Source organism: Mobula hypostoma, chromosome 8, assembly GCF_963921235.1.
Source record: "Mobula hypostoma chromosome 8, sMobHyp1.1, whole genome shotgun sequence".
In the NCBI taxonomy this organism is placed as follows: Eukaryota; Metazoa; Chordata; class Chondrichthyes; order Myliobatiformes; family Myliobatidae; genus Mobula; species Mobula hypostoma.
The window spans coordinates 5,189,169-5,216,041 of NC_086104.1; the positions used below are offsets into that span (position 1 = coordinate 5,189,169).

The 26,873-nt window shown below is 41.5% G+C and overlaps 1 protein-coding gene across 1 annotated transcript in view; it reads left to right on the forward strand.

The window, feature by feature from the left end:
• LOC134350740 (CD276 antigen-like) overlaps positions 1-26,873 on the forward strand; it is an 88,699-nt gene that overhangs the window by 49,326 nt on the left and 12,500 nt on the right. Inside the window, exons 4-5 of the mRNA XM_063056362.1 lie at positions 20,104-20,451; positions 26,418-26,699. Coding sequence (XP_062912432.1) covers positions 20,104-20,451; positions 26,418-26,699 — 630 coding nt within the window. The remainder of the gene's footprint in view (positions 1-20,103; positions 20,452-26,417; positions 26,700-26,873) is intronic.

Here is a 26,873-nt window from a genome sequence, read left to right on the forward strand (position 1 = left end):
ATGGTGGTAGAAATTCACTATACCCACGAATTCCTGCAGGCCTTTGATTGTGTTGGGTCGGGGGAAGTGGCGGACCGTGACTACCTTGGCGGGCAGCGGGGTTGCCCCGTCTTTAGTAATCCTGTGGCCCAGGAATTTGATGGTGCCAAGTTCGAACTGGCATTTGGCCGTGTTGATTGTAAGGCCGACTTCGCTCAGGCGGGAGTAGAGCTGGCGGAGGTGGGACAGATGCTCCTGACGACTACTGCTGGCTATGAGGATGTTGTCCAAATAGATGAATGCAAGGTCCAGGTCACGTCCCACTGCGTCCATTAGCCGCTGAAACGTCTGTGCCGCATTCTTTAGACCAAACGGCATTCGGAGGAATTCGAAAAGTCCGAACGGGGTGATGAGTGCTGTTTTGGGGATGTCGTCCGGATGTACCGGGATTTGATGGTATCCCCGGACGAGGTCTACCTTGGAAAAGATTTTGCTGCGAAGTCTTGAATGTGCGACACAGGGTAGCGGTCTGGCGTTGCAGCCTCGTTCAGTTTGCGGTAGTCACCGCATGGTCTCCAGCCCCCTGTTGCCTTGGGCACCGTGTGCAGTGGGGAGGCCCATGGGCTGCATCCCCAATTTCTCCATCTTCTTGAACTCTTCCTTCGCCAGTCGGAGCTTGTCCGGGGGAAGCCTTCAAGCACGGGCGTGGAGGGGTGGTCCCTGGGTCGGGATGTGGTGCTGTACTCCGTGTCTGGGCATGGCTGCCATGAACTGCAGTGTCAGAACTGATGGGAAATCCGCCAGGACCCTGGTGAATTCGTCGTCGGACAGCGTGATGGAGTCCAGGTGTGGGGCTGGCAACTTGGCTTCACCCAGGGATAACGTTTGAAAAGTCTTGGCGTGGACTTCCCTTGCAGGCCGACCAGCAGGCTGTGGGCTCACAGAAAATCCGTCCCCAGGAGTGGTTGGGCCACAGCAGCCAGTGTGAAGTCCCACATGAACCGGCTGGAGCAGAACTGTAGCTGCACCATGCAGGTGCTGTAGGTCTGTATTGTGCTGCCATTTGCGGCCCTCAGGGTGGGTCCCGGTTCTCTGCTGCGGGTGTCGTAACTCGTTGGAGGTAAGACGCTGATCTCCGCTCCGGTGTCAACCAAAAAGCGGCGTCCCGACTGCTTGTCCCAGACATACAGGAGGCTGTCCTGATGGCCAGCCGCCGTAGCCATCAGCGGCAGCTGGCCCTGGCGTTTCCCAGCAATTTGCAGGGTGGTCTACAGCGGCGGGCCTCTGTGCCCCACCGCTGGTGGTAGAAGCACCATTGTTCGTTGGGCTCCTCACTCCCGTCGCCGGGTTTTGTAGGCTCTGCTGCCGGGCCTGGTCTGCTCTGTCGTTGGGCACGCGGCTTGGTGATCTGTGCGACGGACGCCCCTGTCTCTTTCCTGGCATTCCACAGCACATGCCCGGGCCGCCACCTCCCAGGGGTCGCTGAAATCTGCGTCAGACAGCAGAAGGCATATGTCCTCGGGCAGTTGCTCTAGGAACGCCTGCTCAAACATGAGGCAGGGTTTGTGTCCTTCAGCCAGGGCCAGCATCTCGTTCATTAATGCTGACGGCAGCCTGTCTCCCAAACCATCCAAGTGCGGTAAGCAGGCAGCTCGTTTGCGCCGTGCGAGTCCAAAAGTCCTTATGAGCAGGGTTTTGAATGCTGTGTATTTGCCGTTCTCCAGGGGCGACTGTATAAACTCCTCAACTTGTGCAGCTGTCTCCTGGTCGAAGGAGCTCACCACGTAGTAGTAGCGAGTGGACTCTGAGGTTATGTGCCAAATGTGGAATTGTGCTTCTGCTTGTTCGAACCATAAGCGGGGTCGCAGTGTCCAGAACCCTGGCAGTTTTAAAGAAACTGCGTGAACAGATGCGGCGTCGGTCATCTCTGGTCCAAATATCGTTTGGGCCGCCGGGGTCACCAATTGTAGCGGTGTGCTACACACAGCGCTAGAATAACCACACGGAGTCGGTGAGTTGGAATTGCGATAAAAGAGATTTATTCAAACTTCGCGGCCTCCTTTAAAGCCTTCCCGTTCCCACCCTCCCTGGGCGGGACTGCTGTGGGGAATGCATATTCCCAGACCCTTTCCGCGCGCGGGATTTTCCCCCTGCTGGTGAAGATGGCCTGGCGCCCTTTTTGGGGCCGGCCTCTCTGCCGGCATGCGCTATTTCGTAGGCCAGTTCATGTGTGCTAGAAAGTGGGTCGCCACACTCTCACCTTAAAGCTATGCCCTCTGCTGTTTGATATTTCCAACTGGGGAAAAATAATACCTAGTCTGTCTGTCTACCCTGTATAAGAGAAAACAACCCAAGTTTGCCTAACTTGTAGACAATACTCTCTTCAACACGTCCACAATCTGAAATGCACACAATAATTCAAATACTTTGCTAAGTCCATGTGTATGTTGTGAAATTTCCCCCCCTCCTCACTTATCTTCATTACTTCCTCACTGGCCTGTAATTTGCACAATTGCCCCTATCCTCTTTTTGGGACAACATTGGCTACTCGCCAGTCTTCTTGGGTCTTGCTGGGCTATAGAGGATCCAAAGATCTGTCAAAGCCTCTGTCGGTAATCTGGGATAGATTCCGTCAGGTCTGGGCAGTTATCCACCTTAATGTTCCCAAGAAGCCCAACACCACCACCTTGATCTCAAAATGCTCTAACATATTAGTATACCCCACACTGATTACACTATGCTGCATGATCTTGGTGAACACAAAAATATTCTGCAGATGCTGGGGTCAAAGCAACACGCACAGCACGCCGGAGGAACTCCGCAGGTTGGACAGCATCAGTGGAAACGAACAGTCAACGTTTCGGTCCAACAAAGGGTTCCGGCCCGAAACGTTGACTGTTTATTTACACGGATGCTGCCCGACCTGCTATGATCTTGGTGAATACTGATATAAATTATGCATTTAGTGTTGCACCCCTTCATCCTCTGACTCCAAGCATAAATTTCCTCCTTTACACTTGAATGCTCTTATCCTCTTTGTAGTTATCATCTTGCTTTAATGCAGCGGTCCCCAACGACCAGGCCGCAGACTGGTACCGCATGTGCTACCGGGCCGCGAGAAAGCGATATGATTTGGTGATATGAGTCAGCTGCACCTTTCCTCATTCCCTGTCACGCACCGTTGAGCTTGAATGCATGCGAGGTCATGACCCGCGCATCATCCGTGTCAGCGCGGGAAGGAGATCAACTCCTCGAGCTTGCAAATGACGGCGGGCTGAAAAGTATGTTTGGCATAACATCTCTGCCGGCATTCTGGATCAAAGTCAAGGCTAAATATCCTGAGATAGCCACAAAAGCACTGAAAACGTTGCTTCCATTTCCAACATATTTCTGCAATGAATGCAACGAAAACTAAATTGCGGAATAGACTGGACATAAGGAACCCCCTTCGAGTATCGCTGTCTCCGATCACCCCTCGATGGCACCGTCTTGTTGCAGGAAAACAAGCCCAGGGCTCCCACTGATTCAACGATATTGGTGTGTTGCAATGATTTGATATGTTCATACGGGGAAAATATGTGGTGTGTTTAATATTCAAACATTACTTAAAATGTTATGATGCTATTGAGTTATAAGTGACTTATATAACCATAAAACAATTACAGCAACGGAAACATGATCTCTGCCCTTCTAGTCTATGCCGAACGCTACTGTCACCTAGTCCCACTGACCTGCACTCAACCCATAACCCTCCATTCCTTTCCTGTCCATATACCTATCCAATTTTTTCGTTAAATGATAATATCGGGGGACTTCCGGTAGCGCTCATGGAGTGAAGTCGCGTTCTTGACTCGCTCCATTACCTCTGAGTTTTTTTTCTATGATCAGCTATACTTTAATTAACCATTAAGGTATCAACTCTTACAATACTTTGAATTAAATTGAACTCTCCGATAACTGGATGCATCTTAGATCTGCTATGTCTAAGAACGGGAAAAACGGCAAGGATGGTAAACCTCCGGTTAAACCGAAAGGCATGGATTTTCCTCCGACTGAATCACCGGTGACTTTGAAAGCTATATCGGAGTTAATTCAGAGGGAAATTTCAACCTCTGTTACGGAGATGATTCGTACGGAAATTGCAGTCTCTGTTAAGGACTTGATTCATACAGAAATCTCAATTAATCTCCAGAAAATTGCCGATTCATCCGATAAGATGCAAACATCTATTGCGGAACATCAGTCGGCTATATCTGATCTTCAAAAATCCATGCAACAAAGTGAGCTTAAGATGGGGAAAATCGAAGAAACAATTAATGTAATGAAGAAGAAACTTGACTTTCTGACGTTTAAAAACTCTGACTTAGAATCTAGAATGCGACGGCAGAATTTACGAATGATTGGGGTGCGTGAAGCTGTTGAATCTAACAACCCCATGAAGTATTTTTCTCAACTTTTAAAAGATGCATTTCCTACTGTATTTCCTGACCAACCACCGCTACTGGATCGTGTTCACAGAGTCCCATCATACTCGTCTAGGTCAGATAGACCTAGACATGTTATCTTACGTTTTCATTACTTTTAAGACAAGGAGAGACTGTTTCGATTCGCTCGATCTAAAGGTTTCATTGATTTTTCGGATCTTAAGTTCCGATTCGTGGAAGATTTCAGTAAACCAATCTGGGACCAACGGGTTCGCTACAGATCTGTGATGTCGGAATTCTATAAGATGGATTTAAGACCAGCGCTGCTGTACCCTGCACGTTTAAGGATTCGCATGTCAGATGGAGCCCTTCGTTTTTTTGATTCTCCATCGGATGCCCAGAGTTATCTGGATCAATTTTCACCTTCAACATCTTAATTGTTATTTTTTTAACTATCTCCGTTGATCGGAGGCTGTGAATTGGTTGGTTTTAACTTTTTCGTGCCCTATTTGGGCAGAAAAGTTTATTTTTTGATTTCTTAATATGGTTGCTAAACTTTCTTTTTAACTGCGTCATTTCTTTCTTTTCCCAGGGGATTCTGGGTGGTTACTTCCTTATTGTCATTTTATGTATTTCCTGTGTGGCCTTAAATTTTGTAGTTTTTTTTAAATTTTATTTTGTTTTGCTTTTTATAACTAGTTTATGTTAATAATCTTATTTTTTCTTGTTTTGTTTATTCATGGGTTTGGGGTTTATTGTGGTTTTTTTTAATATATATTTTCTGGCTTTTGTTCTGTCGTGTGTGTATTTTAATTGTGTTACCTTTTTTTTTTACTTTGTTACTGTTTTACAATTAGCTGATCTTTTTCATATTTATACCTTTTTTGTAGGGAGCGTATACCGGAAGTCATGGGGGTAGTTTTAGCGCTTGCTTCTTTCGGGCAGGTCTGCTTTAGATTTTGCCTTGGGGTCTTGGGGTAGGGGTGGTGGGAGGGGCTTCACGTTTTAGTTTTTTTCTCTTTGGGCTATATACATTATTGAAGTACTGGTTGCGTCCTTTTTCCCGGTATCTTTTGTATGTTCTGTTTCCTCTCCGGGTTCGTGGGTCGAACCTATCGTCAATCCTCCTCGCTGTGGGTTGACTTTAGGATTTATGGAGTCTATTATTAATTTTGTCTCCTGGAATACTAACGGTCTTAATCATCCTATTAAAAGGAAAAAAGTTTTTAAAGTGTTCCGGAGACTTAAAGCACAAATTTTATTTTTACAAGAGACCCATGTACGGAGGGGGGACAGACTACGTTTTTTTAAATTCTGGAAGGGACAACAATTTCATTCAAACTCCAATGCTAAGATTCGAGGCGTCTCTATTTTTATAGATTCCTCAGTTACTTTTATACAACAGGATATTTTTTCTGATCCGAATGGTAGATTTTTATTGGTTAGTGGTTTACTATTTAATAAAAAAGTAGTTTTGGTTAATGTTTATGCTCCTAATATGGACTGTCCGGAATTTTATAAATCATTATTTAATCAGTTTCCGAATTTGAACGAGTTTTCATTGATCTGGGGCGGAGATCTTAATACCTGTTTGTCTCCAGCTTTGGACCGTTCGGCTCCTTTACGGACCTTACCTAATAAATCTGCAACTTTGATTAACTCTTTCCTTTCTGATTCTGGGTCGACGGACATTTGGCGTTTTCTGCATCCTCAGGAAAAAGATTTTTCTTTCTTTTCACATGTTCATCATTCCTATTCAAGAATTGATTATTTTTTTATTGATTCTCGTCTTATTCCTTCAGTGATTAAATGTGGTTATGATTCTATAACCATTTCGGATCATGCTCCACTTAAGCTTTCTATTAAAATTATGGCCAATATACAAAATAATAGACAATGGCGTTTTAATTCGCTGTTGCTTCAGGACTCGGACTTTGTTAACTTTATGAATGAACAGATTGAGCTTTTTTTTACAATTAACCATACAGAGGATATTTCAGTTAACACTCTTTGGGACACTTTTAAAGCCTATATTCATGGTCAGATTATCTCGTATTCTGCTGCTTTGAGGAAGAAGCAGAAGCAGGAGGAGATGTAATTGTGGACAAGATTAAAGAAATTGATAAGAAATATGTTATGGCTCCTTCTGAGGAGTTATACAAACAAAGAACTGAACTTCAAATGGAACACAGTTTACTACTCTCGTCCTCGATTGTAAACCAATTAAAGAAAACAAGAAGTGAATTTTATGTTCACAGTGATAAAATTGGCAAGCTGCTGGCTAATCAATTGAAGTCTAATTATGTTAAATCTCAAATCAATCAGATTTATAACCAAAATGATCGATTGATACTGGATCATGTGGGGATTAATCAAACCTTTTGTGATTTTTATTCTTCTTTATATCAATCAGAGTCTCCTCGAGATTCTAAATATATGAATGATTTTTTAGATAATTTAGACTTCCCTCAGATTTCACAGGATATGTCTTCTATATTAGATACTTCCATTACTATGGATGAGATTAAGAATGTTATTCTTTCTATGAATTTGGGGAAAGCTCCTGGCCCGGATGGGTTTACCGTTGAATTTTATAAATGTTTTGCTTCTTTATTGATCCCTTGGCTCTGTAGGGTTTTTGAGGCTTCTCTGAAACTTGGTAAACTTCCTGAATCTTTTAATAGAGTGTCAATTTCTTTAATATTAAAGAAGGATAAAGACCCTGCTCAATGTGCATCTTATAGACCAATATCTCTATTAAATGTTGATTCTAAAGTTTTTTCTAAGTTATTAGCAAATAGACTAGAAAAAGTACTTCCTTCTATTATTTTGGAAGACCAAACGGGTTTTATTAAAGGTCGTTACTCTTTTTATAATATTCGTACATTGTTAAATATCGTTTATACTCCTTCACAAAATGTTCCTGAGTGTGTTATTTCTTTAGACGCCGAGAAAGCTTTTGATAGAGTAGGATGGCCTTATTTATTTAAGGTGCTTGAAATGTTTAATTTTAGCTTGAAATTTATATCCTGGATTAAACTGTTATATCATTCCCCTGTAGCCTCGGTCCGTACTAACTCTTTAAACTCACCTTTTTTTCCTCTTTTTCGAGGTACTCGACAAGGCTGTCCTCTTAGTCCCCTATTATTTGATATTGCATTAGAACCTCTTGCAATTGCCATTCGAGAATCTTTAAATATTACTGGGATAACTCGGGGATTAAAGTCCCATAAATTATCACTCTATGCTGATGATTTACTTTTATATATTTCTAATCCTGAGAAATCCATTCCTGCTGTTTTAGAGTTATTAGCACAATTTGGTTTTTTTTCAGGTTATAAATTAAATCTTAGTAAGAGTGAACTCTTTCCGATTAATAAACATCTTCCCTTATATTATAAATTTCCATTTAAATTGATTGATAACTATTTTTCTTATCTTGGGATTAAAATTACTTGTAAATATAAAGATTTATTTAAGATTAACTTTTTACCATTAATAGACCATATTACTCAACTTTCATCTAAATGGTTTCCTTTATATTTAACTTTGATTGGTCGTATTAATGCAGTTAAGATGTTTTTTTTGCCAAAATTTTTATATGTGTTTCAGGCATTACCAATTTTTGTTCCAAAATCTTTCTTTGATAAAGTTGACTCTAAAATTTCTTCATTTATTTGGCAGAATAAAAATCCGAGACTGGGTAAAATACATTTACAGAAAGCTAAGAGAGATGGAGGTTTAGCATTACCTAACTTTAGATTCTATTATTGGGCAATTAATATTCGACATATGAAATTTTGGTTACTTGACCAGGATATACTATCTATTCCTAAATGGGTAGCATTGGAACTACAATCTGTTCAGGGCTATACACTTGGCTCTATTTTAGGTTCCTCTCTCCCTTTTGATTCGAAACGCCTTAAGCAGGTGTCTAACCCGATAGTTAAATATGCTTTGCGTATTTGGTTTCAATTCAGAAAATTTTTTGATCTTAATCAATTCGGGTTAGCGATTCCTATTTTAGGTAACATATTTTTTCCTCCCTCTTTTACGGATCGCGCTTTTCAAACTTGGAAGATTAAGGGTATTTTACGGTTTTTGGATTTATTTTTAGATGGTTCCCTTATGTCTTTTGAACAATTATCTAATAAATATAACTTATCAAGAATACATTTTTTTAGATATTTACAAGTTTAGAAATTTCCTAAGTACTATACTTTCTTCCTTTCCAATGCTTCCTCCTACATATATTTTAGATTCGATAATTAACCTTAATCCATGTCAGAAAGGTGCATCGGCTATGATTTATAATATTATTATGAAACTTAGGAAAGCTCCATTTGATAAGATTAGGGTAGATTGGGAACAGGAATTGAGGCTTACCATTTCTGTGGATGATTGGGGGCAGATTTTACAATTAGTTAATACTTCCTCTATTTGTGCTAAACATTCCCTAATTCAATTTAAAGTTGTTCATAGAGCACATATGTCCAAAGATAAGTTAGCGCGTTTTTACTTGTATATTAATCCTTTTTGTGATAGATGTTCGGGGCAGATAGCCTCTTTAACTCATATGTTTTGGTCTTGCCCTACTTTGGAAACTTTTTGGAGAGACATTTTTAATATTATTTCTAAGGTATTAAATATAGATATCTCTCCTCACCCTATTACTGCTATCTTTGGACTACCTAAAATTTCTAGTAATCTTTCCCCTTCAGCCCGTAGAATGATTGCATTTCTTACTTTAATGGCGAAAAGATGTATTTTACAACATTGGAAAGAGCTTAATGCTCCAACTACCTTTTTTTGGTTCTCTCAGACGATATTATGTTTGAATCTGGAGAAAATTAGAAGTAACCTTTATGATTCTTCATTTAAATTTGAACAGACTTGGGGATCTTTTATTCGATATTTTCATTTAATGTAATATATACCCTTGTTTTTTTTCACTGTTTGTAATGGAGGTCGGGATTGAGGACGTGATTTTAAGTTTAACTCTGTTTGGTTTCAAGTTAGCCCATTGTTTTGCTTTGCTTTTAGTTAGTTGCACGGTGGGTTTTCTTGGGGTTTTTTTTTTCCTTTTTTTCTATTGATATATATATATAAAATTTAGTATACTATTATGTTATCTTGGTTTCTTATGTTTAAATTACATTGTTTGTAGTATTCTTTTTTGGTATTGATACCTTCTGTAATTTTATTATATTTTAACATTGTATTAATGTTTATATGGCTTACCTTTTTGTATACTTATTCAATAAAAAGATTTAAAAAGAAAGAAAAAAAAATGATAATATCGAACCTGCCTCTACCACTTCTACTGGAAGTTCGTTCAATACTTACTTCAAGCTCCCCTGTCCTCCCCTGATAATTGACTTATCACTATATTCATGGGAGAAAAATATGCGCTGTGTTTAATATTAAATTCGGTAGATAAATCCTTTTAGAAACGAAATTGAGTGTATTAGCCACTTATCACCTATATTCTGGTCGTGATTAACACCCCCACCCCCCCCGCCCCCAAACAGAATCGCAAATACGATTTGTAGAAAAAAATCGGCTGGTACACACATGTGCACGTCACGCATGCGCACTGATGCCCACGCAAGGCTTCATGGTCATTGTAGTCTTTCTTGGGGTAAACACAACGTATTTGACTACTACTCTTGTCCGTTGGCAACCCTACCCACCCCACCGGGTCGGCTGGTCCACAAGAATATTGTCAATATTAAACTGGTCCGCAGTGCAAAAAAGGTTGGGGACCCCTGCTGTAATGTATGTATAAGATCCCTGGACTTTTTTTCATCCTATTTGTCAGTGGAATTTAATGGCCCTCTTTTGGTGCTCCTAATTTTCTGCTTGAGTTCTTTCATGCTTTCTTTATATTTCTCAAAGTTCCTGTTTGAGTTCCACTTCCTTAACCTTGTGTCTGCTTCCTTTTTCTTTATGACTTGATTTAAAACCTCTTGTCATTCAGGGCTGTCTTAACCCTGCTATCCTTGCCCTTCCTCTTTACTGGATCACACTAATCCTGGACTCAGATCAACTGCTCCTTAAACAACCTACGCATCAGATGTGGCCTTGTACACTAACAGTTACTGTCCACTTATTTGCAGTGGTTGCTGTGAAATTTTTATTTATTTAGAGATACAGCGTGATAACATGCATCTTAATGCATGTATGCATTTCTAAATGACAATAAAAGAGGACTGAGTGTTCTCATAATCTAATCTGACAGATCCTTCTGGCCCAACAAGCCCATTCTGGCCCACCAAGCCCACACTGCCCAGTTACACCCATGTGACAAAGTAGGCTACTTTCCAATTTGTGTTTGGGATGTGGGAGGATACTGGAGCACATGGAGGAAATCCACGCGGTCAAGGGGAGAATGTACAAACTCCTTCCAGACGGTGGGATGAATTGAGTCCGTGTCGTTGGTGTTGTAAAGTATAACACAAATTGCTAAGCTATCATGCTGCCCCAAATAATTTGCCCTGCCTCAGAAAAATGCTTTCTCCCTAGGTCCAGACTTAGTCTTTTTCGTAACCGCCATAAAGCTGAAGGAATTGTTAGTAGTTTTCAAAAGGCTCTCCCACTGAAATGCCAGTCATCTGGCCAAGATCCTCTCCGAATACAGTATCCGTAATTAGTGTGGTTCCCCTTAAGGTTGGACTACCCACAAAATGATACGAGAAATGGAACTAGCAAATTCTGCTTGTCACCTACTACAGCAATCCTGCTGCTTTTGCACCTCTCCATGATCTGTCTCCTGCTGGCAGTTGGGAAGACCATAGTATAACCTACTGTAATGATAACAGCTTTCTTAGTTTTCAGCTCTATCCATATTGCCTCAGCCCTCCAGTGTCCTATCTGAGTGCAGCTGTACTGTTTTCTTTGAGCCGTTGTGCAACTCCCCCACCTCTTTTGCATTTCCCTCATTCATGGAGCATTTCAGCTGTCAGTACTGCCCCTCTCTGTCAAGACCCTATAATGGCCACACGTCATGGTTTGTACACTAATAGGCTCTGAGTTCATCTGCATTACATGTAATACTCCTTGCCTTGAAATAGACACATTCAAGCCTATCAGTCCTACCATGTTGATTAACCTGGCTCTACCTGTCTTTTCTATCAGACTTTTCTAACTCCCTCAATCCCTCCACTTGCTGACTGGCTACTCCTCACCTGCCTCCAAACTACCGGTAGTTTAAACTCTGCTGACTGCTACCAGCAGGCATTGATGATGCTCCTGTTTGGATTCTTATACAGATCCAACCTGCCCTGGAAGGGAAGCCCAATGATCATCGTCACTCCTTAATACATGTGAAACTGTACTGCCTTTCTATTCCTTGTCTTTCTAACACTGAGCTGGCACTACCATTTGTGTCCGTTGATCCCTTTTTCTCAAACACAAAATACTCTGCAGATGCTGGGGTCAAAGCAACACTCACAACAGGCTGGAGGAACTCAGCAGGTCGGGCTGCATCGGTGGAAAAGATCAGTCGATGGTTTGGGCCGGAACCCTTCGTCAGAACTGTAGGGGGAAGGGGCAGAGGCCAGTAGCCACCCACTTCAACTCTGCTTCCCACTCCCATTCAGATATGTCCATACATAGCCTCCTCTACTGCCATGATGAGGCTAAACTCAGGTTGGAGGAGCAACACCTCATATACCGTCCAGGTAGTCTCCAGCCCCTTGGTATGAACATAGAATTCTCCAACTTCCGGTAATTCCCTCCCCCTCCCTTCCCCTATCCCTATGTCACTCTGCCCCCTCCCCCAGCTGCCTATCACCTCCCTCTTGGTTCCGCCTCCTTCACTACCCATTGTGTTTTCCCCTATTCCTCCTTCACCTTTCCTGCCTATCACCTCCCTGCTTCACCTTCCCCACCCCTTTGTCTTTCCCCTTACTGGTTTTTCACCTGGAACCTACCAGCCTTCTCCTTCCCACCCTCCCCCCACCTTTTTTATAGGGCCTCTGCCCCTTCCCTCTTCAGTCCTGACGAAGGGTCGAAACGTTGACCAATCTTTTCCACGGATGCTGCCCGACCTGCTGAGTTCCTCCAGCGTGTTGTGAGTGTTGCTTTGATCCCTTTTTCTCACCATCCAATCACAAGTATTCCCTTTGTTTTCTTTCACCCCACATGTGGTCGTGCTCTCTAATATTCCCCAGTTTAAGTGAATGGTGATCAACAGAAACATTAACTCAGATTGCTTTCTATATTGGCTGGATGTTCCCCGATTCATTTTTTATTTTTTTAATTTTCAGCATTTGCAATTATTTCTTTTCAACATCAGTTCATTGTTAATGAAAGACAGTGAAAGTTAAGTTTCATTTCTCTTAAATATGCTGCGGCTTTCATAAGATAGCTAATCTGCTTCTGTTTTGCCACATGATATCTTGCATGAATAATCTTTGAAAAATTAATAGACTAATATATATCTATAATTTCCGTAATGTTTGTTGAAATCATTCTCGACATTCCATGCCTTTATTTTGACTTTTTTTCTTTCTCAGCCTAATAATGGTTGCTATAGTTACATTCATGCAGGAAGAGAACCTTTTGTATTACTATTTTCTTTAAGCACTACTTCATACAGTGATAGGTCACTGATTCTGGCATCAGATTTCATAATCTCATGGTGCAGTGAGTCACTAGTAAAGCTTAAAAACAAAAGGCTGGAAGCTTTCGACAGCTTAGTCAGTTTCTCAGAAACGAGGTGATGTTTTGAATCAGTGAGTGCCTTTCGTAAGAACTGGGAAATGAATCTTTTATTGTGAACATCCTGTCTGTTGTGTCTCTCCTACGTCATGTTCCCTTCCAGTAAGATGGAAGTGTGCTCGGTCATGCCGTCTTCTATGGGGTCATCTAAAGGTGCTATGTCTTTTTAAGCATTTTATTTTGCAATTGCAAGTCCCTGCTGGACATTAAGAAATTAAAGTACTGCAGGTCTAACCCATCAGCAAGTTGCTTGTTGGCAAAGAAACTGGAGGAGCTGGACTTCGTGCAGCATGTGCTGCTGCCTGCATCAGAAGGGCGTCAAAGGAGTCCGTACGTGAAGGAGGCGTTCAGATTAACAGCGAGTGATCATCTTCGTCACATTTCTTGTGATCACAAGACCCTGTTGGACATTGATCATGTGGAATGCTGCATGTCCGATTCACTGGTTTATTGGTGGGTGACAGGGGAGCTGTGTGGCCTCGGTCATAGTGAGGACAAGGCCTCAAGCCACGCAGGAGAGAGGCGTCAGAGTTGGTGCCTCCCGCCAGATTTCCAGAGGCAGTGTGGTGCGATGTCCAAGCTGGAGTCTGTGCTGTCCTGCAGTGTTTGCTTGGCAGAAGACAAGCAATATTGTGTTTGTCTGCGGGTGGTTGCAATATTCATGAACTCAGGGTCCTGAACTATATTTTTTGTGTGATATGTTACTGGTATCTGATTTGTGCTCTATGTGCTTTGTGTTGTTTTTTTTTTAATTTTATTTTTATTTGGATAAGGAATTCACAATTATCATGTACTTTTTTCACACATATAACCTTTTCCATTTTTTTATATGTATAAAACTACAATTATTTATACATTCTTAAGTACACATTGAGATGATATAAAAGGAAAATAAACATTTAAATAGATAATTATGTACTGTGGTAAATCTAACCTATTAGGCTAAGTAATGAAATTAGTTGTTAAGAAAAATGGTAATAATAGTTTCCATACAACCCTTCTGGACCATTTCCACTGGTCCAAAATGTTGCATACAAGCCTATATACCATATATATATACTATATATAGGTGTTTATATCCCAATTTGTTCGTGCTTGTTCCTGCCCGCAGACATAATTATCCAATCCCTATGTACTTATTTACTTAATTTTTTCTTTTTTTTTATCCCTTTCCCAAATCTTTCCCTTTACTTGTGTTAATTCTCTATTTTCCAAAAAAAAAACAAACATTTAGACTAGGGGTGCTTACGTTAGCAATATTACTGTGTTGATGAGAACAGCAATATAAATCATTAGGAGAGTCATCTAAAGTCTGCTCGCATTGGGGTAATATATTCAATCCATTTATTCCAGATTTGATAAAATGTTTCTTTTTGAGTTCTCAGGGAGTAAGTCAACTTTTCCATTTTAAATATTTCCAAGATAATTTCGTACCAATCTTCTAATGTAGGTGGTATTGGATTTAGCCATTTTCTAGTGATTGATTTCTTACTTGCCGCTAAGAGGGCCTGCAGCAACTTTATATCTTCCTTCTGTTCAAGGAACAATACATGCCCCAAATAGAGCGTCTCAAAGTTCAGAGGTATCTGGGACCTAAGTACCTTAACTAATGTTCTATGAATACCTTCCCAAAATAGACTTAATTTAGGGCAATCCCAGAAAATATGAAAATGATTTGCCTCCTTGGAGCCGCACCTTCTCCAACACATCACATTTGTATCTTTATATTTTTCCTGATATGGGGTCTTGAAGTATCTTATAATGTTTTTCCAACAATGTTCTCTCCAAGTCAAAGAATTAGTCGAGGACCATTGAAAGCTGCAGATTTTCCCCCAAGCCTCCTCTGAAAGTACCAACCCCGCTTCTTTCTCCCACTTCTCTTTAATGTACAGTGTATTTATATTTTTAGCATGGGAGAGTGCATTATATAGGCGAGAAACTGATTTACTAGGTATTGAACTGCAAGCCGAATTCAGAATCTTGAAAAATTCTAATTCTACTGTTGATAGGTCTGTATATCTACAACTCTGGTTAACATAGTTTCGTATTTGAAGGTACCTAAAAAAGTCATTATGTTCTAGGCCATGTTTGTCCTGCAGGATTTGGAAACTTTGTAATACTCTTTTATCTATAAATGAGAGGTAGGTTGTAAGACCTTTCTTTATCCATAGCTCAAATCTTTTATCTCCTCTGTTGGGAAGGAATTCGGTATCATATGCACACCATCTAAAGAGTTCTAACATGTTATTAATTCCACATGAATTAACCACCTTCTGCCATACTTTTAATGTAAGATTTATCCAAGCATTATTAAATTTTTCCAACTGGGCCATCAATCCTTTGTCAGCTATTGAGGCCTGAAGAGGAAAACTGTCAACTAATCCAAATTCTATTTCCTTCCATCTAGCCTTATATTCCCTATTACACCAATATAACAGAGGGGTTATCTGTGAGGCATAAAAATAATTTCTCAGGCAAGGAAGAACCATACCTCCTCCTTCCTTCCCTAACTGTAAGGTGTTATATCGAATTCTAGGTTTCCTTCCTTGCCAAATGAAGCGGGAAATGCATTTGTCCCATTCCCTGAATTGATTATCATCCACCTCCACTGGTAAAGTACGGAAAAGATATAATAACCGAGGAAGAATATTCATTTTTATAGTATTTATCCTTGAATTTAAACTTAAAAAGGGGATAAGATTCCATCTATGCATATCTGCTTTTATCTCTGAGATTAATGGCCCATAATTTACCTGTGACAGTGTTGAAAGATCCTTCGGCAGGGTTATTCCTAAATATTTTAATGATTTAGCTTCCCACTTAAGATCGTATGTATCCTGCAATTTTTTGGATGGTGTATAATTTAGGGACATAACCTGCGTTTTCTTTACATTTATTTTATAACCTGATATTTTCCCAAAGTCATCCAACAGTGTAAACAATCCTATAAATGATTTTTCTGGTTCACTCAGATAGACCAAAACATCGTCTGCGAATAACGCCACTTTCTGTTCAATCCCTGCCACCTTGATACCTTTTACGATTTCGCTCTGTCTTATTAGTTGAGCAAGTGGTTCAATATATAGCGCAAAAAGGAGAGGAGAAATTGGGCATCCCTGTCTAGTGCCTCTCTCTAAAATGAAGGAGTCAGAGAGGTCCCCATTTATCTTAATTCGGGCTGTAGGGCTGTCATATAGAGTCTGAATTACTTTAATAAACCTTTCTTGAAAGCCGAATCTTTCTAACACTGTATAGGAATGTCCAACTAACCGAATCAAAAGCTTTCTCAGCGTCCAATCCTACTACCATTGTCTCTGTCTCGTTCTTATTAACCTGTTCTAATATGTGCAGAGTTCTCCTTATGTTGTCCTGTGTTTGTCTTTGTTGAATAAATCCAGTCTGGTCTAAATGGATTAGGCCAGGTAAAAGCTTTTCCAATCTGCGCGCTAATATAGATGTAAATAGTTTGTAATCTAAATTAAGAACACTAATTGGCCGATAATTGCCACATTCTAGTTTATCTTTACCCTCTTTAGGAATAACTGAAATAATCGCTTCTCTCCAGGAAGGTGGAGTTTCTCCTCTCTGCAAGATCCAACTAAAGGTGTTAAGTAGTAATGGGGCTAACTGTGTCTTCAGGGACTTGTACCACTCTGAGGTAAACCCATCAGAACCCGGGGACTTTCCAGCCTTTAACCTAGAGATGGCCACGTTCAGTTCTTTGACAGTTACTGGTTCTAATAAACTTTCATTTTGTAAATCTGTAAGTTTAGGTAGATCTAAAAAATTCAATACACTGTCTATATAGGGCTCATTGGGGGCCCGGGGTTGGGAGTACAGCTCTCGATAATATGTTTCAAAACTCTCTTGAATTTTCCCTATTGTACTCTCCACAAGCTTTGTCTTTGGATTCTTTATTTTATGAATTGTATTGTCTGCTTGTTGTTTTTGTAATTTATATGCTAATAATCTAGCTGATTTACCTCCTACTTCATAATTCTTTTGTCTCAGGTAAAGAAAATTTCTTTGAGTTTCCAACGTATAAATATCATCAATTTCACTTTGCAATTTCCTTATTTCCTGTTTTCGATTTGAATTACTTTTGTTGCTATCTACAACTTGAAGTTGTTTTAATTTTCCTTGAAGGTCTAGATATTCTTTGATTTCTCCCCTTAATCTCTCCATTACTTTCGGGTTATTGAGTATATGTGAGTTTAGCCTCCATAGTGTTTTCCTCATTTTCCTTTCCAGGATTAGAGACATAGAGACTGGGCTATGATCCGACAGATCAATTATTGCAATATTACAGTTTTTTATCCTGAGTCTATCTGTATTAAAGATAAAGAAATAGTCTATCCTTGAATAGGCTGAATGAGGGAAAGAGTAATATGTATAATCTTTACTAGTAGGGTGTAATTCCCTCCAGACATCTATAATTCCCAACTCCTCCATCAATGAATTCACTTTCCGAGTCAGAGGTTTATTCTGAGTAACTATTCTTGAAGAATCTAATATAGGATTTAATCTAATATTAAAATCCCCTCCACAAATTACTACCCCTCGAGAACTGACCATTAGGTCAAAAATGTGTCTATAAAATGACCATTCACTACCTGGAGGAGCATAAACATTCAGCAATGTTATTTCTGTACCTTCTATTCTTCCTGTGATTTTTACAAACCGTCCTTCTTTGTCTCTGGTCTCTGAAATATGTTCATAATTAAGAGTACTTGATATTAAAGTAGCTACCCCTCTTTTGTGACTCAATTTATATGATGAATAAAATACATGCTTAAAGCCCATTCTTTTTAATTTTCCATGTTCAGATTGGCTCATATGTGTTTCCTGGAGGAAAGCTATTTGTGCCCTCTCTTTTTTCAATTTAGACATAATCTTATTTCTTTTAATTGGATTCAAAACCCCATTAACATTATAGGAAATTATTTTTACCAATTCAGTTTGCATTTTTCTCTAGTAGAAAAAAAGCACTCTCCTTTTCTAACCAAACAGTAAGCAATCCCTTCTCAACAGTAAACCAAGACATATAACCACACCCTAGACATTTCTGAATGTATAACATTTGAAAATTTTTCCCGACTTCCCACAGTGAGGCCTGAGCACCGACCCGCCTCCGTTCAGAGGGATAACCTCTATCTTCACCCTGTGTTAGAGGGCCCTCAGCAGTTTGAATAATCATAGAGAATTTTCTCCTATTTATGTCTCGACCATATTGCTATCATTCAAGTTATTCCACCTAGTTTATTTTCAGTTACCAGTTTTCATTTTACTTTTAAGTCCGATTTACTCTTTTCAGTCATTTCTCTTAATTAATCTGTATTCTCTGTGCATTCGCGTCTGAATATTTGCAGCTTTTCCTTGTAGTTTGACACTCTGGTTCGAGTGGAGCGTCCTCGCCCCACTAACTGCCACGACTTCTGCCGAATCCTCTCCAGTAGCGACTCCGGTTGGGTGATAACTTTAATAGGTAGTCTCCGGTCCGCCAGGTCCAACGTTGCCTCCTCCACCGTAGCGTAAGTTTTTGTCCCTTCGTCGTAAAAGACTCTCAGCCGAGCTGGATACAGGGTCTGGAATCTGATGTTGTTTTCCTTCAGGACGCTCCGTGTTTCCGTATATTCCTTCCGTCTGGCAAGAATCCCCGGTGCGTAGTCGTGGTCTAAACTGATTTTGCAGTTGTTCCACATGAAACTTTTCTTTTGCCATGCTCTTTTAAGCGCCTCTTCCTTCGTTCTGTAACTGAGAAATCTGATCAGAATCGATCTGGGCTGGGCGCCTGCCGGAGGCTGTGGTGCCAACGCGCGGTGAGCCCTTTCTATCTGTAGGTCTTTTGCGGCCGGTATATCAAGGTTCTCTCTAAGCAGCTTCTCCACGAAGGGAATCATCAATCCGGGTTTACCTTCGGTTCCTTCGGGAACTCCATAGATCCTCACATTTTCCCTTCTCGAGCGCCCTTCTTGATCTATTAGTTTCCACTGGAGCTGGTCTTGTAGCTTCAGCATTTCTGCTATCACTTCCTCGGCGTTTTGTAGCTTCTCTTCAATTCCAACAATCCTCGCTTCGGCTTCATCTATCCGCGAGTTAGTTTTTACCATTTCTCCTTTAATATCTTCCAGCTGTTTGCTGTTATCTTGTCGGAACTCGCGAATCTCTCTGAGAATCAAAGACAGAGTCACCGATTCCCCCTCATTATCTCCGTCCTGGCTTGCCATGGGGGAGCTAGGCCCGTCGCCTTGCTGCATCTCTTTATATTTTATCAGCCTTCGAAGCGGACTTTTTATTCTTGTTCTTAGAAATCATCCTTGCCCCTTTTATTAATATAGTTATGCAATATTAAGTATTTGTCTAAATTCGATTTTGGGGCAGTTTACCTTCTTTTTTGTCGAGAGACCTTTTCCTTACGCCGCCATTCCCTTGATGACCTGGAAGTCCTCCGCTTTGTGTTGTTTACGACTGTTGGTACTGTGATTTGTGCCTTGGCCCCAGAGGAAAGCTGTTTACTTTCGCTGCATTCGTGGGTATACATATATGGTTGAATGATGATTAAACTTGAACTTCTAGTTACCTATCTGTGGCCAAAATGCAACTGGGCCCTACAGCGCCTTTTCAAAAGTAAACTTCATTGATTTTTAGAAAATATTTCAGACATTTATGGGGAAAACTGAAGTGGATGGATTTTTACAAACTGACAGTGGTTAAATGTTAAATAGTATTTGCACTAATTTTATTGGAGAAATCTTGAAAATGATCAGTGAAGTCTTTACTTCAGTCTCAGCTGTGTCCCAATATACACCAAGCAATTTCTTAAAGGGAGTGAAAAGGGGAAGCACATCATTGATAAAATGGTACAGTTCTCCCTGGGTTCTGATAGTGTTATGGGTTGAAATGTATTGTAACTTAACAGGAAGTACTGTTCATGATGGTGGTTAACTTAACTTGCTCTGGGATTTCCCATTTATAGGCCTCTTCAAGGTGAAGTGTAAGGAGGAACAAGTCACAGCCAAGGCTGGAGATGATGATGTCATCCAGTGCCGATTTTACCGTGGAAATAAATTTGGAAGTCTGGCTTTTGTTTGGAAGAAGGTGGATACTAAGGGGATTGTCTACAATTATTCGTGGAGTCAAGTCAATCAGACAGAGCATGATCCCAGCTACCACAACCGCGCAGAGGTCTTTGCCAGTGAGATCCCTGAAGGGAACTTGTCCCTGAGACTGAGGAATGTGTCTCTGTCAGATGCTGGAATCTATAAGCTCCATGTCTCCAGCCGATCTCAAAGTACCGATGCACAAGTCTTCCTCAGCATCCGAGGTAAGGATGGGAGAATCTTGTTTTCCTGTCTGAAAAAAATGAATTAATTGCTTCTTCCAAAAATTCCTGTACAGGTATCAGTCTGATCATGATTGGAGCAAAGCTGTGTTTAAACTTGGATACTAAACTGAAAAGTTTTTTTTAGATATATCTATATATGTATATAAAATCAAAATTAAATCCTGTCCTGGGCTTTGTTTGTGTTCCTTTCCTCAATCTGCGCCCAGTATCTTTCCACAGTGGCTCAGCAAGTCCAGAAAATCGTGTGGTGGGATTGGGATCCTGGCCTGAGACTCTTTGCTATTACTTGTGGTCGTATGTCAGAGCCCTAACACAATGTGCCACATTGCTGACTCCTTATTCATCAGTGCTTTATAAAAGCAGAAGGGATCTGGAGATGAGTACTTTCACCTGGAAGTACTGCTTCTCCCACCTGGACAAGGTAATTTAAAACCTATGCCATGCCTTGTGCCTCGGAATGCGTTGTGTCTGTCGTCTGGTTGAGCTGATTAAAGTATAATCCATACTGGTTAGCGTAAGGTAATAGATTTGATCAACAAGGAATAAAATGGCAGCTGCTTAATATCAGGCTTGAGAGCATGGTTGCGCTCTGAGCAAAATGGTTTGTATTATTGCCTTAGTTCCTTGGATTTGCTTTCGTCAGCAGGGCAAGCATCCAAGTCCATTGCCCTGGTCGCCCAGAGATGGGGTGATAACTGGGATGCTTCAGAGGCAGAAATACATTGATCATGTTTGATAGGATTTGGGGTTCAAGAACAAGTCGAGCCAAGTTTCCAGTGGGTCAGTTGGGATTTATGGAGATCTGTGGCTACTTTTTGTTGGTGCCAGCTTTTACCTCTGAATTTCCCAAAAAAAAAAAAAAAAAAATTTCCCCTAATAGGCAAGGGCAGATAGCGTGATATCATCGAGCTGGTCTTAGAAGATGGGGCTTCTGTTCATACATGAGCTCAGGGTTTAAGCTGTGCAGCTTTATATGTGTTTGGCCGCAGTGTACTGGAAGCAAATGGGTTTAGCCCTTTTTCAAATGGCCTAACGTTGTAAAGTCCCACATAGAGAAGCTGCTATGGTTAGGTTCATTGGAGGCTTCAAGCTGTGTAGTAAGGTGTTGCCATTCCCTGCTGAAGTCTAGGTTTGCAGCATTTCAAATTGGGTAAGGCTGACCTTCAACAGAGGTCGACTTGATTTCTTGTAAAGCCATCAGAAATGCTAAGAGTCAGTACTAGTCCAAATTGAGTCCCTGAGATCAGGGCTTAAGTACTGTAATGGGCTTCTTAATCAAAGTCAGGCAGCGTGTTGGCAGCAGCACATCCCTTCCCATTGACCTTAATGTTTTGAACAGAAGGAAATGGGTAGGTCACCACCCACCCTGACAGCCTCCAATGCACCGCAGTCACTGTTGTGGATGTAAAACCTGTCCTCCGAGAGTGAAACCACACAAAACATCATTTGCAGATGGTGTCTGTGGTTGTTTCCCGAGATCCTGTGCAGATCAGCTGGGGGTATTTACAGTTATTTTTAACCTCTCCCTTCTTCAGTTTGAACTACTAACATCCTGGTACCCAAGAAAAACACGATAATGTGCAAAAAATAAAATCAAGAGAATGTGACTTAACTGTTGCTGTCCAGTGGCTCTGGCATCTGCATTGAGAAGCTGGTCATGGCGCACACTAACTTCTAGACAATCAAGACCTACTGTAATTTACCTACCACTGAAAGAGAGCTACAGATGACACCCCCTCCCTGGCCCCATACTCGTTGATGTCTGGACATAAAGGCACCTACGTCAGACTATTGTTTATTGACTAAGATGCTGCCTTCAATAACATTATTGCAAGCGAACTCATCACCAAATGCCAGACCATAGGATTAAATACCTCCCTCTGCAACTGAATCTAACTCCATCTACAAGTTTTCAAATGATACGTTATAGTGGCCACATCTCCAATCACAAAGAGTCAGATGCAGAGCCTAGTGACATAGTTTCATGACAACAACCTTTCCCTCCATCTCAGTAAAACAAAAGAGCTAGTCATTGACTCCAAGGAGGTTGTGGGGGAAAAGCAGTGCACATGTTCCTATCTACATTAATGGTGCTGAGGTGGAGCTTCAAGTTCTGAGGAGTAAACATCACCGATAGCCTGTTCTAGTAAACCACATTGACACAACGGCCAAGAAAGCTCAACAATGCCTCTATTCTTCATGAAGTTAAGAAATTTGGCATGTTCCCTTTGACTCTCACTATTCCTTATCAATACACCACATAAAGCATTCTATCTGGATGCATCATGGCTTAGTATAGCAACTGCTCTGCACATGACTGCAAGAAACTGCAGAGTGTTGTGGACACAGCTCAGCACATCACAGAAATCAGCTTCCCCTCCATGGACTCTTGTCTACACTTCTTGCTGCCCTAGTAAAGCAGCCAGCAGATGCAAAGACTCCATCCACCATGGATATACCCGCTTCCCCTCTTCCATTGGGCAGAAGATACAAGAGCTTGAAAACACGTACCAGCAGGCACAAGGCTAGTTTCTATCCTGCTGCAATAAGACTATGAAATGGTTCCCTAGTATGATAAGATGAATTCCTCACCTCACAATCTACCTTGCTATGATCTTGCACTTTATTATGTGCCTACACTGCACTTTCTCTATAGCTGTTACACCTTACTTTGCATTGTTATTGTTTTTGCCTTGCTCTGCTTCACATGGAATGGAATAGTTTGATCTGTATGAACAGTGCCAAAGTATTTTTTCACTGTCCAGGAGTACAATTGACCACAGTAGAACAATACCAGGCAATCTCTGCATTCTCCTCTCAGCAGGCAGAGCCAGAAGTAGTGTGGAGTTGAGATGTGCTGTAGTCCTCAGTGAGTGTCAGGCCAAAGGACATAGGAGCAGAATTAGGCCGGTTGGTCCATTGAAGCTGCTCTGCTGTTCCATTATGGCGCAACCCCATACTCTTATCTTCTCTCATAACTTTTGATATCCTGACTAATCAAGAACCCATTAACCTCCGCTTTAAATATACTTGGTGACTTGGCCTCTGCAGCAATCTGTGGCAATGACATTCACCACCCAATAGCTAAGTAAATGCCTCCTCATCTCTGTTCAAAAGAAATGTCCCTCTAGTCTGAGGCTGTGCTCACTGGTTCTAGACTCCACCCGCACCCCCCTATAGGAAACATCCCACTCCATCTAGGCTTTTGAATATTCAGTAGGTTTCAGTGAGATCCCCCTCTCATTCTTCGAAACTCCAGTGACTACAGGCCCAAAAGTATGTTAATCCTTTTATTTCTGGATCATTCTCCAGTACCAGCATATGGAGCCCTAAACATTTGACAGTACTCCAAGTGCACTCTGATTAATGCCTGTACAGCCTCATCATTGTTAGCAGAAGAGTCCCATCTGTATCACCCCCTAACCGCCACCACCCCAACCAAGCTCCACCAGGCACAGGGAGTATTTAGAGTTTCTGCAGACAGAACCTCGTCAGAGAAGAGTTTGATATAGAATCCTGTTGAACAAACCAGTATAGGCAAACCCTGTGTAATAGCAGTTTGGGTAATGAAAGTTTGCTCATACAGAATTTGTAAATCATGACTGGAAAAAAAATTTTGACGTAGAATATAAATTCGATCTTACAGAGTTTATGTGGGAAGAAAATGAAAGGTTTTTTTTCAACTCTTATTTCTTGAGGCATGCGCAGTTGATTTAACTTTGTTTTGCAGAAAGTCGTGATGTGGATCACCCCCTAGGACCACAACCCTCCCTCCCCATAATACAGGGGTCATCTGTAATGTAGTTCTGAAATGTTGTAATGGAAGCTAATTTACACACGAGATTCTGCAAAAATTATTTACCTGCGCTCATCTGTTCTTCTGAATTGGGTTAGAGGGTGGGCTAGGACATGAGAAGCTTAGTAAACCCTTTACAAACAGTTATCTTTGTAAACTCCTTCCCCTTAAGGGAGCAGGCAGGACCTCGCTTTAAAATGACTACCAAAAGATAGCCACATCATATGTGGTACAACTCCTTCAGTGGGGTGTCTGCTCCATTCTTTGGATAAGGGGCTTGTGGACATTGAGTGCTGCTCTCTGAGCCATATTCCTTCCATAATGGATGTCTTCCTCACACTTTCAACAGGAGTTGGTTAAGGGAGTGGGTGGGACTAAATACTGGAGGATACTGATCTTAGGAGACTGAGGGATATGAACTAATGTACGAGTAAAGTATGGCTGAGTTCAGATTCATTTATTTATCAGGTGTACTTTGAAACATACAGTTAAAAGCGTTAACAACCAACACATCTGGGTGTAGCCCACAAGTGTCGCTGCACGTTCCAGTGGAGGATGGAGTGACTAGGTTGTTTACAGGTGATGGGATTGGGGGAGGGGTAACAGGTACTGCTTCTTGACAACTTTCCCCTTGGACAATGCATACCAGCTGAGTGCACAGAAGGTAGCAGTACCCAAGACGTAGCTGAAAGATTTGGCATCCCTTTCAATTGTTATTGTGTAACGAATCAATGATTTGAATGAATTGAAAGTGGTTGTATATTGTGGAGTACAAGGGTACTGAGTTTGTTTTCTGTGCCAGCTTCCGTCCTGCACTGGCTCTGGGGCATGGAGCTAGTCCCCAGCCAAGGCTGATATCCCGAACGATGTACACAGGAGGCTGGGAGAGCGGCAAGAGCAGGATTGAGCAAGGAGCGGAAGTCTGAATACATAACAAGATTCTTTTGCCAGGGGTGACAACGGAAGATCCATCGGGGCCCGTCTCTTGGTTTAGCCTTCGATCTGCTGCTTCAGGCTGCCGTGCTTTAACATCTCTTGGAATTTAACCTGACCAGAAAATCCCTGACGTGTGATGTCCTTTATCAGAGCCAAGAAAGAAATGACCTGCTGAAGAACATTCAATTCAAACTAATGTATTTCTTTATGTAATCATTAGTTAAAACAATAGAGCAGAGTAGCCCCCCTTTGACCCATTGTGCCCTGAAACCATTGACCATCAGTGCTCTGGTCCCACTCCATAATAATCCACACCCTTACATTTATCAATTCTTTCCGCATCAAGATTTTATCCAATTCCCTATTTCAAGTCCTTGGAGAATCTTTCTAAGGCCCCTTTAGGAAACACATTCAAGATCACCAGATATGTTCCTGTTGTTCTACTCATTTCAAACATCACATAATTTTGAATGCCCCAATTAAATCTTGCCTTTTTATGCTGCAAGGTGAATAACATCTTCAAACAGTAACTGTCTTCTGCAGCTTCCTCCCAAGCTTTGACCCACTTTGACCCACCCCCCACACCCACCTTCCTGAAAATCAGAACGCAGAATTAGATTAAGTTGTAATCATTGAGCAATTTTACCCAATGCCCCTGTTTCCAAGTTCTGTTCACAAGACCATAGACCATAAGACTGGAACAGAAACAGGCGATTTGGTCCATCCATCATGGCTGATTTTTTTCTTTATTCCCCAATCTCCTACCTTTTCCCCATTATCTTTTACTTTCTGACTAATTAGGAATCTATCAACCTCTGGCCTCCATGGCCATCTGTGGCGATTAAATTCCACAGATTCACCACCCTTTGGCTAAAGAAATTCCTCCTTATCTCTGTTCTGAAGTGATATTCTTGTATTCTGAGGCTGTGTCCTCTGGTGCTTGACCCTCGTCCCCCTTCTCACTATAAGAACGGATCTCCACATCCACTCTATCTAGGCCTTTCATTATTGATGGTTTCCAACCCCAATCATCCTCAACATGACCTACACCATCATTTTCCATCCCTTCTCCCCTCTACAAGCTTAAAGTTGGTCAGTGATTCACAAGCTGATCCAGATGGACAATATTGGCAGTGTTGCAAGGAGATCTAATGAGGTAAGATTTCTTCTGTCCTGTTGGCTTGGTTCAGACTGTTTACTTTTTGCCTTGCAGCTCTCGGCACACAGCCAGTCATTCATTCGTCTGGTGACGACCTGGGACTGTTGGTGCTGGTCTGCGAGTCTTCTGGGTGGTACCCAGCTCCCAGTGTCACCTGGGAAAATGGATTAGGCAAGAATCTGACCAGGCACTCGCACACAGAGCATTTTAATTGCAAAGGTGGCAGTGTCTGTGTGAAGAGCACGTTAGAGCTGATGAACTGGCCCACCGGCAACTACACATGCACAATGTGGGACCAGCAATTGGATGAAGGATTATCAACAACTTTCTCCTTGAGTGAGTATGTTCTGCTGTGTGGACGGAATATCAATTGCACTGGCCCGTGTCTGAGCATATCGAATCAGGCCTATGTTGGATGGGATTCTGTATTTCTGTTTCACCTCCGGTTTGGGCATCGCTTTATGTACAGTTGCGAGTAAAAGTTTGTGAACCCTTCGCAATTACTTGGTT